The 17,202-nt window shown below is 35.8% G+C and overlaps 1 protein-coding gene across 3 annotated transcripts in view; it reads right to left on the reverse strand.

The window, feature by feature from the left end:
- Cadm2 (cell adhesion molecule 2) overlaps nucleotides 1-17,202 on the reverse strand; it is an 863,789-nt gene that overhangs the window by 191,754 nt on the left and 654,833 nt on the right. For all 3 annotated transcript variants that reach the window (XM_051191742.1, XM_051191739.1, XM_051191743.1), the window contains one exon: nucleotides 8,324-8,473. In XM_051191742.1, coding sequence (XP_051047699.1) covers nucleotides 8,324-8,473 — 150 coding nt within the window. The remainder of the gene's footprint in view (nucleotides 1-8,323; nucleotides 8,474-17,202) is intronic.

Below are 17,202 nucleotides of genomic sequence, written 5' to 3' on the forward strand. Positions count from 1 at the left end.
TTCAGTTCAAGCACTTTGCTCATTTCCTTTGCTACAAAGTTGGCTTAAAGTGTAATTGCACATTAACTTTCAAGTGGATTTAATCAAATGCCCACCAGAACATTTTCTATTTGTAAATATATAGACTTGCAGCCTTCTTGTTTTATGATAATTATTTGTATCTTCAAAAATCTTAATTTTTTTCAATCAAGGAATGCAGTACATTTTGTAATTGTAGGATCAAATGGCAAACAAATAAAACAAAAGAGCTTGTAATAACAGAATTTCTACAATTATTTATCATAAGATAGCTATAAATTAAGTGCACTTATCATTGATGTTGGTAATTATCTTGTTACCCATTTACAAAGTATTTTCCTATATCAACTTACAGCACTGACAATTTATTTTACATTTTATATTTCTTCATAAAAGATATACATGAAGAAATCTATGAATCTTGAATTGGTTTCTTTCATCCAAAATTGCATTTCTTCACAAGTTTATAGGATAAATACTGGAATGGCTACTAACACTGGCTTGAAGATGAATTTTGAAATTGTAGCAAAATTTGCCTCATTTTGTATAAAAGTTTAAAATGAGAAACTTAAGCTTGCTGAAATTGCTTCAAAATCTCTTCCATTTCTGTCGATGCACTTGTCTGAGACTCATTTTTCTACTATAACTGCTATTAGTATAAGACATAGAAATAGTTCAACTCAAATGTTATTTCCCATAACAAATGCTGTTGTCAATTCAAAGAGCTTAGAAAATTAACAGACAAGAAACAATAAAGTCACATTAAAATTTAAATCACTGGACTATGAATAATTTCATCCTCATAAACTTATTTTTTTATTTGTAGTTACAAAAAATAAAATACTATGAGCTTAATAATAGTTTCCTATATTTTCTCAGCGTGTAGCCTAGCTTTTTCATATACTAGAATGTAGAAGCTAACAATGAAATATGACTTATTTTAGCTATGTAATGATTCATGCTATGTAATGATTCATCTATGTTATCGGTTATGGATATATTTTGTGTTTCACTGAGCAATCTATGTCTCTCAATAATTCACAGAATTTAGTAAAAGCTTCATGAATGAGGTTACTGTGTCATGGCCATTATCACAGATCTATAATTGCTCAGATACAGGCAAGGAGGGAAGAAGAGTCCCTGATATAACATCTGGTATATAAACTATGGCTATAATTCCCTGTGCATAGTAGAATAAACAGCTCCTGTCTTATTTGCTTCCTTCTTAGAAGGTGGTTTTAGCTAAGAGTAACTAAGAGTATGGCTGCTTTTCTTTGTCCATTACTGTTCTTATTTTGTTAATGATTAGGAGGCAGTTGCATTAACTTATTACCAAAGAAATTAGCATTAACTTATTACCTCAGACCCTGTTGCAGGGGTTCAAATTCAATGCATTATTTCTAGATAACATACTTGCCAAAACAATATTGAACATTATGAAATTCAGAAACAATTAATAAGGAGAATCAAAGCAATCAGCACCCCTGCCACTGGACCAGTTACACTTTTTTATGAGGCACTTGATGAGCGTATACCTCCTATATAAAATTTTATTATATAATTAGAATTATATTGCCTGTCTAAGCTATATATTGCCTTAATAACTTTTATATATGCTATCCATATCACAATTCCTATATAGGTGGCATATGGCAACTTGGCACTTAAAGGCAAACACACACATGCGTGTGTACACACACACACACACACACACACACACACACACACACAAACACACACACACACAGAATTTAAGACTATATATCCTTCACCAAGGTAACATATTCAAGTCGCTCTAAAAATAGTTTCATTAACTAGGGACCAAACATTCAAATGGATCTATAGGGCCATTCTCATTCAAACAATCTTAGTACTTTAATATTTGGTTTATTTACAGAATATTGATTTTCAAGTAAATCATTTGAAAGACACTATAGAATTTTTCTATATAAATCAAAACTAGCAATCATAAAATGTTAAATATGGGAAATTCTGAGGAATTTTGAATGTCCCCAAATAGAAGCATTCAGCTATGCAAGTATAATAACAACTGCTCAGCATTGATATTGCTATAGCTTAGCATTTACAAGATTATGTTGATATGTTTTCTGAAAGTGCTGGACTCAAGTCATATAATCATAGAAAAGTGGAAGCAATAATTGCATACTGTACAACTGAGCATTTCCATGTCTTTAATGCAAATAGCTTCATCACCAACAGAAAGGGAAGTTTAACATCTACTTCACCTTTCTGGAGGATAGTATTTTATCAAAGTAATTTTTCAGAATGTTATTTTGTTACTAAAGGAGCAGTGCTGTTGAAGACAGTTGTGAACACAGGGCAATACAAATCCCTAATGGATTTGTATGCCTTATATATTGGACATGTTCCTTTTTGTTTATCCTCCTTCAGGAAGTGATGTATTCAGGAAGTCTTGACATACAGTTTCCATGAAAGACACTGACAGGAGGTCAGAGTCTGAAAAGAATGACATACAATTTTGCATATTTCCACACTGGGCACTCTTCCCCTCTTCTGCAGTCCGTAGCCAGAAGTACATCCTGTTGCTTCTTTAGGCCCATATGTAGGATCATTTCCCTAGAATCTTTTACATTTTTTCTTTGAGGAGATGCCCCTGAGTACATTTGTTCTTCTATATGTAGTTTGCACTTTCTATTGAACTCAATTGTAACATTAGTTTCCAAATAAAACATGATTCCTTTTCGTTAGTATATGTAAGTATTTGCTACAAGACATACTAATTAATGTGGTGTGTAGGGTTGAGGTAGAGGTACACTGGCAAAATCATCTACAAAGGAAGTGTCTTTGGAGTAGTGTTCTAGACTGTGTTGCTGTTTATGACAGAAAAAGAAAATGATAAAGGCTAAATGAAGTCATTTTCACAACACCATATCACCCGTAGTAGACAATTGAAACTGAAGGTTGGTCATTGCACAAAGCAACCTATGTAAGGTTCCTATTGACAATATGGCAAGAGTGTTTTTATGGAAAGCATGGAAAGCCTTCTGAACCAATGACTAGGGATAAGAGTTCAGGTGAGACATGCCAAACATATTGAAAGCTATTTAACAATTATATAAATTATTATGGAGATATGAGACAACAATATTAATTGTATATTACTTTGAACAGAGAAAATAACTTGTAGAAGAAGGTAAAAGGAAATGTAATACTGTCTATCTTGACACCTGCCTTCTTCGCTTATCTTTAAAATTTTAAGCTTGACAAGTTGATTGATACCAGGTGCACAGACAGTCACTATGGAGTGTCATTGATTGGTATGAAGCCATGAGAAGTTTACCTTCATTTAAAATTCACCTCATTTTTCTTCTCTTTATCATTCTTGTTTTAGGAAACTTCACTCATGTTCCTCTTCCATTGTCCTCAATATTAATGTAAAATCATCAGTAGAATAACTGGTTAATCAACACAAATGGTTTGGGACTTTCCTTTAGGAAGATTTTTATTTTCACTCCTTTAGGAAGCTTGTGAAAATATTGGGCCATTTTTTTTGCAAGGGTATGTGTAAAAAGAATGCATGCCCAGGTGTATTCATGCTTATACCTATGTAAAGATGACTTGTCTATGCATGTGTGTAATGGAAAGACTGTTTTCAGTGTCTTCCTACATAACTGAGCCTTATTTACTGAGACAGGCTCTTGCTGAATCTTGAGCTTGGTGATTTGGCTGCTTTATGTGGGAATCCCCTATATCTGTATCCCAAGTGCTGGTATTACAGAAATTCAGCACACCTGCCTAGCATTTTATAAGAGTGTTGGGGATCTAGCCTCTAGGCTTTATGCTTGCAGAGTGTGCAAGACCATCTCCTCATCAAAAATCTTGGAAAGTAAAATACCCCAGACTGATGTATTTTATATTTTTATATGAAGACAAATTTCAGCACACAGCTTTACAGCTATGGAATGCATGCACTCTACTCCTAGACATGTTTGCTAAAGGATTTTTCAATAGGAATGGATTGAAGTATTCTTTTCTGAGAATTAAGTGATCAACTTTTGCTACTTCAATTGTTTTTTTATACTTTCCCTACAGAGGAATGGTACTATGATCTAATTCATTTATTTTTATTTCTAATGCCAAATACCAAAGAGCATATCTTTGGGGTTAAAATGACCGCTGATATCCCTTTTTCTTAGTCTTTACATGCTAGAGTGATTCCATCTGCTTACCAACTATTTACAACAGTGGAAATGAGGTTTGTATATATTGAAAGAAGGTCCTAACAAGCTAATGCTGCCTGAGCAACATATTCCACAGCATTCTCTACAGCTCTTCTAGAGTTTACTTCTAGAGTTCTTAGGTACAAAAGAAAATGATTTCTCAATAAGCTGTTCACAAAGTACTAGGATTGTAATTGAGTTTTTACTTCAAAGGTTAATGATATTTTATCTTCCAGTATACACAATGCAGATAGGAACCTATCAAAAATGCACTGTCATTCCAAACACCAATCATGTTCCAATAGGTGTCCATCATCAACTTCTATTAGTCTACACTGGTATCAGTAGCAGGGTCAAAAGTTATATGTGACTCCAAGCCTATAATTTCAATAGCAGATTTTTATTTATTTAACATTTAATGCCTGTGTTGTGACAGCCATGTGATTTTTCCTTGCCAGCTTTATATTCTAGTCCCTGTGTCTATAACCCAACCAGGTCGCAATGCCAGACAAAGAGCAAATTTACTTCCATAACCATGTTTCCAAGGATTAAGTGTTAGTTGTTTAGTATGCGACTGCTGTGTTTAAGCAGGGGAATTTTAAGAATCTATAATTTTTAAAAGAATCTAAGTACAAATATGGCACATGGCTACTGAATTTTTGAGCCCAGGAATAAGACCATGTAATTGTTCTCTTTGCCTTTCTATATGTAAAATTTTAACAGTGGGGACAAAAAAAATTCAGAGTCAGCATGTGGGATCTGATGATGTCTGTTTTTAATCCCAGCATCAGGAAGGTGGTAACAGGAGGACCAGGAATTCCAGGTCCTTTTCAGCCTTACTGGGCTTTGCAGATCAGCCCAGGGTATGTAAGACTTTGTTTCAAACAATGTAACAAAAACAGGTGGGGAACAAGACCCGGAGTTTTGTTTTGTTTTTTCCTCTAGGTCCTGAGTCAAGGACATCTTTGTTTCTAACAAACAAAGTCAGGATTTAAATCCCTTTACTGTTCTCCTGAGCCGTAGGTTTGGGAATAACTTTCCTTAGCTTTGGATATCTTGTTTCCATTAATAGTTGTGGAAATTCCTTATCATGATAAACTTTCCAAATGAAGAAGAGATTGTAATTTTCATTTAACTTGAAGAAGAAATACGGTGAAGTAAATTTCACATTATCCAATATTCTCAGTTACCACATGTGCCTCCATAACAATGTTCCTGGATGCTCACAGTTGGCAAATTCCAGCTTAATTCTTCTAGCTGACTGTCACCTGCTCAATATCAGACATGCTTTATAATAGCTCATGATTGTAAATATGTAAGTCTTCTCTAAATCCAAGGAGAATTGGTTACCATCTGGAGTTGAATTGGTTGCCATCCCAAGTTCTTCGTTTATCCTAACTGAGGACTTAAGAATTTCCCTTTCTAGTAGCTGACTTAGTACCCAGAATGCTTCACAGACAGAGGTCATAGTAGCAGTAATGCTTGGTATATTCTGTTGAGTGTTTAACCCCCTCCCTCCAACTGATCCTGTACCTTTCTCTCTTCCCTTCCTCACTCTTCCATTTTCTTCCATTCCCTTTCCCCTTCTACTCCTGTGTCTTCCCTTACCTTCCATATTGTACCCTTCCCCCTTTTCCTGTCTTTTTCATGTTTTCTGTAACCTATCACAGCACAGAAATCCCAGTTTATGGATTCAGAACTCATATGAACATAGACTTGTTTGCCCCAAAGAGTCCCAATGTTAGTTATTTTTAGAACCATTGCCAGCATTAAAGGATTTTGAACAATTAAACTTGAAATACATCCTAGATGGTGTGTGTGTGTGTGTGTGTGTGTGTGTGTGTGTGTGTGTGTGTGTCTGTATCACTGATCACTGGCAACACAATCTGATATAGAAATGATGCTGGTGCTCAGATAGAACCTTTAAACAGGCATATGCTAGAGCTTTCAGCAGTAGCAATCAACTTACAGGGATGGATAATAAACTGCAAGGAAAAGAAACATGCATGCTTTTACTGGTATCACACATGCTTGGCTTCTGAAATATGTTAAACATAACTTTGCACACTTGTTGATTCAAGATAAGTCCCAGGAATCAGGAAACCAGATAGACAAAAGCAGAACAAACAGGGTGGGGGAAAAGTGCAACTCAAAACCTTGCAAAATGCCATCATTTTAAAATTCTTATATTTGAGGCGCATTACTGCTGGATATCTAGTCAGTTAAGATATCATATAGAACTGAATCACTGACAGGGGAATGATCATGTTTGACAGGTTATTCAAAAGAGCTTCTCTACAAACTTCTTTCTACTATAATGTCGCTGTTAGTAAATTAACTGAAAGAACAGCCAGAAGCCTGTTATACAATAAAAAGAGATGTGATGGGATAGAGGGAGTAGAGCGCTGGGTTTTTGCAAGGTAACTATAAGCTCTGATTTAGAAAAGGAACAGTGAAACGATTGAAAGCCTCGAGAATTAGTAAGTGTACATGCATTAGGTGTTTGACAGCCATCCAAAGTTGCAAGAATATATAGGTAGACATTGCAAATGTACTCAGTTTTCCTCTCTGCACAATTAACCAGCAGAATAAGAGTTGCCCACTTCCAACCCCTGGCAGACACTGTATTGCCAGTTGCTCTATTTATGACAGGAAAAATGCATTAGCTTCAAAAACTCAGAATCAATTCCAGTTTTAGATGCTCTGTAAAGGAAAACTTATGAAACCACAGAAACAGTGGCAAAGCTGTTAATATAGATTCTGTCTTTATGCTTGAGGAAGTAACCGCTGAATTGTAGATGTCCACTGTTAAGTACACTCTCAGATATCTCCTGATGAAGTATAGGATCCATTTAAAAGTAGAGCTTATTATACAGCAAGAAGGATGTGCAACAAAAATAGAGTGATCTAATGTTATATTATCCATGTCTGTTGATTCTGACAAATTTATCTTTGGTAGTATTTTATACATTCAAAAGACTACTCTCTGGGAAAGGGCTAAGTTGATGAAGTACTTACTTTTATGGTGACCTGCGTTGGATACCTAGAAACCATCTAAAAACTCTGAATATTGGTTGTCTTGGAATACATGCCTCACTCATAAGAGGAAATGATAAAACAATGAAGCTAAAAGTCCACCAATATGTAAAACAGGAATTATATGTTTTAAGTGGGCTACTCATTTTTATTATATTTTGTTTGGTCAAAATTTTAATAGCTAAAAATTAAACTGAGTTTTAGGTTGTCTTATTGTTATCTAAAATATTTCATAATAATGAGATGTAAAAACTATTTTTTAAAATATGACATTTCTAAATCATATTTTCTATGTTGTGTGATGCAATTTACTTACAAATGTTTCCATGTTTTAATTAGACTTCATGACATTATTTCATATACTGTTATAATAGTGGGTGAAGCAGTAACAATTATATATATGTATATATATATACATATATATAATTAGATTTTTGCTTGAGTTGTAGAGTGCGGATTTCTTCACTAAGAAAACTTTTAAACAACAATCTATGTTTTCATCTAATTAGAAGTTTCAGTTATTTAGGGGAGTCCAATTCTCCTTTCCTTTTAGGCGCACATAATAGAGCTTCCTAATGAATTTTAAGATTTTAAACACACTTTTATTTATCTTTAATAGATAAGTCATATCCATAGTTTTTTCTGGCTGTTCCAATTAATGGGAAGAAATCTATAAAATAAAACTTCCTCAAATGAAGTCATCCTTTAAACATGTAAAATTGGGATCACAAAATGACAGCATATTACCCAGTATGAGAAAAACTTCACTCTATCCACAAGAGAGCTCCCAAATGCAAGGGTGTAATGATAAGATATCTAGAAGGAGGAGGCACAAAAGGCATTTTCCAATAAAATTGAAGCTGCTTATTTTATTAGAAAGTTGACACAGGTTATCGTTGGTGTTTATGACATGCAAACTAAAGTATTTAATATTTATCATGTTTAAGTACAAGCAGCAGCCATTTAGTAATCAAAAGGAATGATTTGAATCGTCTTAGGAAAATAAATTCATTATAATTAGGGTATTTCAGATCATGTTTAAAACATTTCTGAGAAAATATATTCACCTTTCTTGTCATCGAAGTACAGAGTCTGTTGGGCTGGATTTGACCACTGGAGGGAGGTGTTATCATTTTGATCAACTCTGCAGGTCAAAATTGCAGTTCCGCCTTCAACAACCGTTACATTCTGAGTTAGTGGAAACTGCCCTTGGCTGCCTAAAAGGAGATTAAAGAGAATGTTGATTAAATGAAAGTTATAAAATGATTAACTTTCCAAGACCTACATCAGACATCAGGTTTCATTCAAAATAAAATTTAAACCAACAAAAGTATATATTACAAAAAGGGAAAAAAGCCATTTAAAATTAAGACAACCCTTCTGGCATACCATTAAATGTTCCTTTGCATATCTTTCTATTTATGAGATAGGTATTTCTCCTTATTACACATAAAGACATATTCCAATAGTAACACAATAATCTTTAATTTCCCTTGGCATAGAATTGATTATGTGGTATTAGAAGTAGTCATTCCTGAAGGAAGGTAAGTCAGGGAATGATGTTGCATGAATTAAAATCTCTGCAGGAGCATAGGAAACACAAAAATCTACTGCACTGGTAGCATTTTATAATGTAGAACAAAGCACATAATATATAAAACCTAGAACTTTAGAGTGAATTTATGATAAAGGAAATGAAAAATGAATCCCGCATTACTGGGAATCCTTATAGAGCTGTTTTCTGAAATACAAAACATTGGCAAAACAATGTGAATTCTGTAAAGAATATCCATCCTAAGAATATTCACTGAAACATTTCAAAAGCTTGGTGTGGTGGCATGTGCCTGTCCTCTTCACTATTCCAGAATCTGCAGGAGCCACTGCATTCCAGGAATTTGAGGCCAGCCTCAACAATAGCAAGATATTTTTTCCACCAACATCGACAAATATACACACCCCACATGTATGAGTATGCATATTCTGTGGTTACCCAAGCAGATATTTATAACTGCCTTGCTCATGTTTACATAATAATTATCTTTATAACTAGAAGAATACATCTTTTTAAATTCTTTAATGAGTCATCAATTTGCATAGTGTCAGTATTAAACCACCTTTTCTATTTTTATATGCATCATATTCATTATTAATGCTATTTATGCAATAAATTTACTTTAAACTAAAATCCTAATACTTTAAACAAGGTTACTCCATGCACAAATATAAGACACACATTTCCTTTCCGCAGGATGATCCAGAGATAAACTGACAAGACTGACAACAAACAACCACACAGGTAAAAATGACTTACTAGAGCCAGGTTAAAATACTACCATGTTAGAAGGTTAGTCAAAGCAATTTAATTATTAAAGGACAATAGGATGGCTTAATCATACCTATGAAATATATTTGCCTTTACTTCTTTAGTTTGTGATGATTGTGTCATTAATCGAAGCACCACTTGAGGTTTTATGAGAGTCATTGGCATGAAGAAATGTATTACCAAGACGCCTGTTGATTGGCACCAGAAGACACAGAAGGGACACAGAAGGGCCTAAATGGAAACATTTCTTTCCAGACTTAAATGACACAGGTACAGAAGTTCATGACCATATTACATAATTAAGATTTTCAAGTATTAAAATCTTTTAGTGTAAGCTTTCCCTCCTCAATGCCATCCCCTTCGAGTCACCATTACAACTCACCAGGACACCTCCCTTTAATCTTTTAGATGAATTTTAAAATTGACAACAGAGTTTTGGATATCTTCTTTGACAGTTTAAAGTCAACAGGAACCATAATGGGGTGTGATTTGCCTTCCTTTCAGTTAGCCTCTACGGACCTTGTAAAGTGAGGTGGGGCAAAACAGAAAACACATCCAAGCAAACATGAACTCAGACACAGAGAGGGAATACTTGCTTGAGATTATCAGCTCATAAATATGGAGTTAAGTATGGTTTTAAGGTGTTTATTCTTATGCTCCCTGGTGCTAATGTCACGCATAAATTGAGCAATCCCAGGAGGGATGACTCACCAATATTGTAAAGCTCACCTTTGCTGATAAATATACATGGTTCACCCAGAGGACTTGACTATCAACAAGTACATAAATAACCCTGTCGACCTCTTAAAGAATCCTGGAAAAAGGGCAGTGATGCTTGCAACAATTTTATCTACTACATTTGCAAAATAATTTTCGAAACATCCCCATAAAAATATTATCCTTCTCATTTCACAGATGGGTAAACTGACACTGGGAGGTTAAGTGAGTTTTTTTTCCCCCTGTGGTGAAACAAAGTCAATGAACCTTTTGAAGTTTATTCTGAGAGTTCAACATTTTTTCTTCTTTTTCCACAGAGGCTGTTGGATCATAAGTGCTCTATAAACGTATGATAAGTATGATGAAGTGTGAATTCAACAGCAAAATGGGAAAATCAATAATCATTAAGAGAAAGGTCAATAATTAATGTACTTAACTCTTCTGTGCTATACAAAAAAACACTAAATTTAATAACGATTTCAATATATATAATTACTGAAAAGAAAATAAAAATAAAAAATAGTATTATCTACACATTAGGTATTGATATGAGATACAGTTGTATCAGAGCCTTCAAGGCCAGACAAAGGGACAACATCTTTCCAACATCTCCCCACACAATTTCTGACTTTAAGGTAATATGATTTCAGTTCCCTAACTCTTACATCATAAAATCCTTGAAATCAAATAATTTAGTTTACCCAACAGAGAGAAAGCTCATGTGGAGAAGAAACTAATCCTAAACACTCTTAGGATATGTGGTTTCCAAAATCAATTTAAAAGCCCATGTTGCAGGCAATCAGACTTCTTCTTAGAGGTCTGAACTGCCATTTACTTCTGGTTCTCAGCAGGAGAGAACACCGACTCACTGGGACTCTCCTCTTTTAAGTCCTCATGACTCAACTTTGCTGTTCAATCTCTGGATGTCTTCCCGAAGGAGTTTTCTCAATTGGAAAGTGTCATATCAAGTTCTGAATGTCTTCTCAGTTCATTTATTATGCACATAGCATGTGGGCTATGCTACTTGCTTGCTTTTCAGGAATCCACATTTGGAGGATGGATACATGAAGAAGAGAACTTTGTTAATGAACCAGTATGGCAAACCTGTGAAACGCTGATGGGAGGGAAGAAGACTGACTCCTTCAGTCAGTCCTGCTTTGAATGTGCTCAGCAACCTCAGAAGCAAACATTTTCCAGGCCACTGTTTTATTTTATTTTTCCGACAATTGATTAGTTTCTCTCTTTGACTGAATTCATATTATTATCTGTATAAATATCTTTTCCCTTACTCTATTCTCAACCAATTAAGAAGATGGTAGCTGCAGGCCATACCTGCCCAACAAGCAAACAAAGCCCAAAACAGGTAGGTTGCTTATAGACTTTGTCTTCTCTGTTCAGATCCAATTCCCCAGTCTCATACTTAGTGCTATACAGAACATAAACTGCAGCTGTCTTTCCCCTCTGCCCACAGCAATGTGGATCCCACAGACCATCCTCTCCTAACTTTCCTTCTTCTATTGAGATTCTTTCTTCAGTTAAGTACCCCATTTTTTAATAGGGTTATTTGGTGTTTTGTTGACTAGTTTCTTGAGTTCTTTGTATATTTTGGAGATCAGCCCTTTGTCAGATATAGGATTGGTGAAAATCTTTTCCCAGTCTGTGGGCTGCCGTTTGGTCTTGTCCACTGTATACTTTGCTTACAGAAGCTTCTAAGTTTGAGAGGTCCCATTTATTAATTCTTGATCTCAGTGTCTGTGCTACTGGAGTTATATTCAGGAAGCAGTCTCCTATACCGATTTCTTCAAGGGTACCTCCTATTTTCTCTTCTAAGAGATTTAGTGTGGCTGGATTTATGTCCAGGTCTTTGATCCATTTGGACTTGAGTTTTGTGCGTGGCGATAGACACAGGTCTATCTGCAGTCTTCTACACACCATCATCCAATTGTGCCAGCACCATTTGCTGAAGATACTTTATTCTTCCCACTGTATACTTCTAGCTGTTTTGTCAAAAATTGGGTATTTGTAGGTGTGTGGGTTAATATCAGTATGGCCGTTCCTCAGGAAAATGGGAATTAGTTTACCACAGAACCCGGCAATCCCCCTCTTAGGCATATACCCAAATGATCCACATCCATGCAACAAAGACATATGCTCAACTATTTTCATAGCAGCATTATTTGTAATAGCAAGAACCTGGAAGAAACATAGATGCCCCTCAACTGATGAATATATAAGGAAAACATGGCACATCTACACAGTGGAATACTAATCTGTGGGAAAAAAAAAACAAAAAAACAATGGAATCTTGAAATTCACAGGCAAGTGGATGGACCTTGAAGAAACCATCGTGAATGAGGTAACCCAATCACAAAAAGAGGAACATGGATTGTAATCGCTCATATATTGATTTTAGACCTAGAGCAAAGGATCACCAGCCTATAATTCACACCACCAGAGGAACTAGGATACAAAGTGGATTCTAAGAGATTCATATAAGATCCCTCACAGAAGGGGGAAGGGACAAGATCTCCAGAGCACATGGGGAGGTGGGGGGAGTGGGCAATGAATGTAGAGGGAACTAGGAGAAAGAGAAGGGAAGAAGAGGAAAACATGTGGGACTAGGAAGATTGGGTCATGTGAGGAATAGAAGACAGAAAAGAGAGAGGTGGAGAGAGAGAGAGAGAGAGAGAGAGAGAGAGAGAGAGAGCATAAAAGAAGGAGCCATTATAGGATTGAAGAGAAAACTGAACCTCAAGAAAGGTCTAGAGACTTCAACTACCAATTTGAACAACAGTGGAACGGCTACCATAAATGCCTTTCCCTGATGATGTGATCAATGACTAACTTCCTCCATCATGCAGCCCTCATCTAGTACCTGTTGGAAACAGAAGCAAACACCCACAACTAAACACTGAGTCAAACTAGAATCCAGATGCAGAGAAGGAGGACCAGACCACGCTGCAGAAACACATGGAGCTAATGGGCCCCAAGACTGATAGCTAGGAATGCAGCATGGGACTGACTCAGACCCTCTGAACATGGGTCTCAGCTAGAAGGCCTGAGCAGTCTAAGGAACCTCAGACAGTAGAACCAGGGTGTATTCCTGGAGCACAAAAGGACCTTGCAGGCACATCCCCCATTGAGGGATACTCCCTTAACCTAGAGAAAGGAGAGAAGTCCTAGTCCCTACTTCAAATGACTTGACAAATTTACATGACCCCACCTGGATGGCATCTCCCTACATGTGGAGTGGGAGGGATGGGAGGGGAGGGTGGACCGGGTACATGTGAGAGGGGGGAGAAAGGGAAAGAGAAAGGGAGGGAGGACAGGACGGAGGAAGGGGAGACTGGGATTAATAAGTAAAATAAAAAAATTTAATTTAATTTAAAAAAAGGAAAGCATAGTACTTGTATAGAAGATCTTAAAACATGTGCCCTAATCTTATAGCCAGAAAAGAAAGAAACAAAAGTTTCCATGCTTGCCATCTCTTTTTAAAAAATCTATTTGTTTAATCATAGACTTGTTATGAAACAAAATCAATAAAACTTTGCTTCTGTAACTATGATTTTAGGAAAGAATAATTTGCATCCAAACATTGTGAAGGCCCATAGAACACCAACACTCATACATCATTTCAGCAAGTGAAGGTGCATTTGAAATTCCATTTAGCCATATGTGTGTGGCTTCTGAGATTTCATGGGAGAAAACTCTAGCCTCCCCCATACTCATAGACAAAATTTGGTAACTTGAAGTTAACTTCAGAGGGAATATGTTCACCTTGGAAATTGACAAACACTATAGGCTGATGATTTTTCCCACAGAAAAAGTTGTTAAATATTTACAGTGAACCACTGCTAGCCATCATTGATGTCTCTGGTTGCAATAGCTGCAAAGTTTTTTAACTTATGTTTTTCTTCCTGTGTCCCATCATCAGCCTAATAAATGATTTGGAAACAGACTCAAATTTCTCCTCTTCTCCTTGTCTACTGTAGTTGATGTCCTAGATTTCCTAGGCTATCCAGTTTATGTCAATGTAATATAAGCTTTCAGATTTATACAAATATAAATTGCTATGTATAGCTAATAAAAGGGAAGTTAAAGGGCATAATTTATACACAGGAATGTTAAATGTCATTCCAATCTGTACATAGCAGAACAAGTACTATCTCTAGCTTTTTGTAATAAAAGGGAAGAAAACTGAGCCTTTTCTCTCACTGAGTTAAGTTACTTAACAGCTGTCCTTCATTCACATGATTTGCCCATGCCTTTATTGTGAAACAACAGAAATATCTACCACATCTAGCACGCCATCACACACAGAAAAGTCAGTTCTAAAATAATGAACACTGGCACGTCGCTGAGAGGCTATGATGGACCATGAGAACAAAGAAGCAATTAGAAACAGCAGGAGTTAATAGAGCAAGCAGGTACATCTGATCCCCCAAGATGGCTATCCTTCCACAGAACAACATAATAGTTCAAGCTTGCTATGATTTCAATTCATGAGTGGAAATAACGGTTTTCTCCATCTCTTCCGGAGCTAAAGATTAAGCATGTAGCATAAAAGTACACCAACACAACTGTACATGACGCTTCCTCTCTGAGAGCAATAGTCATCTGAGATAGACCTGGGCAGACAGACTCAGGTTGGTGCTCTGTACCACAGAGAGGGAATAAGTTACAGTCAGTAATTTTAAAGGACAAGGATCAAATTTTGTGGGCTAATTAACAGCAACTTAGCATCTCTTACTGTTATTTCTCTTCCTGAAAATGGGAAAAAAATCTTTGAAAGAAGGTTCCAGATTAAAAAAAATAGTTGTGGAAAACGAAAACAAATAAGGAGACACACAGTATCTGACAAAAATGTGTCATAACCTCCTGAGTTATACAATGACATTTGGTTTAGTCTTCCATATTGGGGTGTGGTTCATTGTTGAAGCTGCTAACTTTATCTGTACACTTCTCTAATTCCCAGAAGGTATTGCCACCTGAGTCAAATATCACGGGTAATGTTTCAGTTTATTTAAAAAAATATTTTGGTTTACACTTAAGAACTTGATTTAAATGAAAAGCATATTCCTTGTATTGAGGCTCTTATTGATTGGATGCAAAAAGCACAAATGGCAGGTTGATAAGAAGATGAGAAATATTCTAATTGTGAAGGCCACAAAAATTGAATGAAAAGGACTGCATATTTTAAAATGCTGTGCATTGCTGATTGACTATTGCTTAGTGTTTTCCTTTGTACAATTCTCAGCTCTCTGTGTTGTCCATCTCTCTTTCCTCCCTCACTCCTTCAACCTTTCCCCCCTCCCTTTCTGTCTATCTCTATTATCTCTTCTATCTACTAGTTAAGTAAAGAACATGCATCTTGAAATGTTCAAGATTATTCATGTTGCCTAAATTAGAGTCTAAAAATATATTTAAGCGCACACACACAGCATGGTATTACTTCCACTAAATTACTAAAGGCACTCTAAACAAATAACATTCTAATGTGAAAGTTGTGGCTCAGTAGTTGTGTGGACTGAAACATGTATTGCATACTAAAGCCTATTAGATTGCAAAGCACAAATGCCATTAATGCATGCTTACAATTCTCAAGAGAATGGCAATGAATGCTCTATCATGTGAAAAGGGAAATTGGAGGAAAAATTAAGACTGATAACTAAGTGCAAATTGGTTCTATTTTTGGAACAGCTCTCTGTTCTTTCACATACTTACTTAGAAATCACTAGTATCTTCTTTGCTAGTTTCTATTTTGTTTTCTATATTGTAGATTTTAGGAATTTCCTAAAAAAACTATTGGCTGTACCAATTTAACTTTTCTATGAGTCTACTTCTTCTTTTCTTTTGGACTCAACTTTTCTTTTGGAGTATAACACCTGGTCTCTACCTTCTGTGCCATCCCTCAGCCCAGTCACTGTGGATCATGGCCATCAGACCAATGCAGCCTGCCAGTTTCCATAGAGACAGAATGTACATTGGAGACCTGTGTTTCATTACAACTGCCAGACTTAAGCTGTGAAGAGACAAAGCTGGCGGGCATTGGGTCTTGCAAGGCCAGGAAAGGTTGGAAGAACTTTCTCTTCTTGATACTGAAGCAAAGCAATGCCAAACTGGCAGCTCTGTGAGTTACAATCCTGTAGACCAGATCCTGGTGTCCACGGTGGCCATTGTGTGCATCCCACTCTGAATCCAACCCAGGGAGCAGAAGCTCTTGCATACCCAAAACTTGGCCTTCATCCTTTGCTGGCTTCTGATCCATGACCAAAGGCTCTTTCAGAATTACAGTGGCACCTGCAGCCCCTGACCTACAGAATCATAATATTCCTCTAAAAAATCCTTGTGCTTTTCTTTTCCATAATGTAAGATGAGATTTTTTTCCCTAGGTTATTCTTAACAAACCATACATCTTATACAAAAACATGTCTCCAGTTTATCCATAAAATGACTCATACTAGGTGATTCATACTAGGTATTCTTTCTATATAAAATGTTCTTCATCTAGCCTACTTCCTTAATTTTATATTATTCAGTATTATCACTAAATCTATATAGTCATAATTTAGAATCTTTTAATTTTTAGAGAGTACTCATTGATTCCAAAGGAACTTATTATGTGGATATTTTGTCTCCTTTCATATAGACTGTAGTTCGTTAACCTGTATTTTAATTTCATTTGACTATTTAAAAACTTAGTATTCTTAAAGTTATATCTACATAAAGGCAATTTTTCCTAGTCTTAGTTTGTTTTTTATTACCCAGTCCAAGTCTAAACAAACAAAAAACTCGATGACATACAATTTAATTGTTCCTAAAAAGTATAGATATGTTTGATCTCAAAACTGAATGGAAATTGTATACTTTAACCTTATATTGAATTGTAGTTCATTAATTTATAGA

Source organism: Phodopus roborovskii, unplaced genomic scaffold (genome assembly GCF_943737965.1).
Source record: "Phodopus roborovskii unplaced genomic scaffold, PHOROB, whole genome shotgun sequence".
NCBI lineage: Eukaryota > Metazoa > Chordata > Mammalia > Rodentia > Cricetidae > Phodopus > Phodopus roborovskii.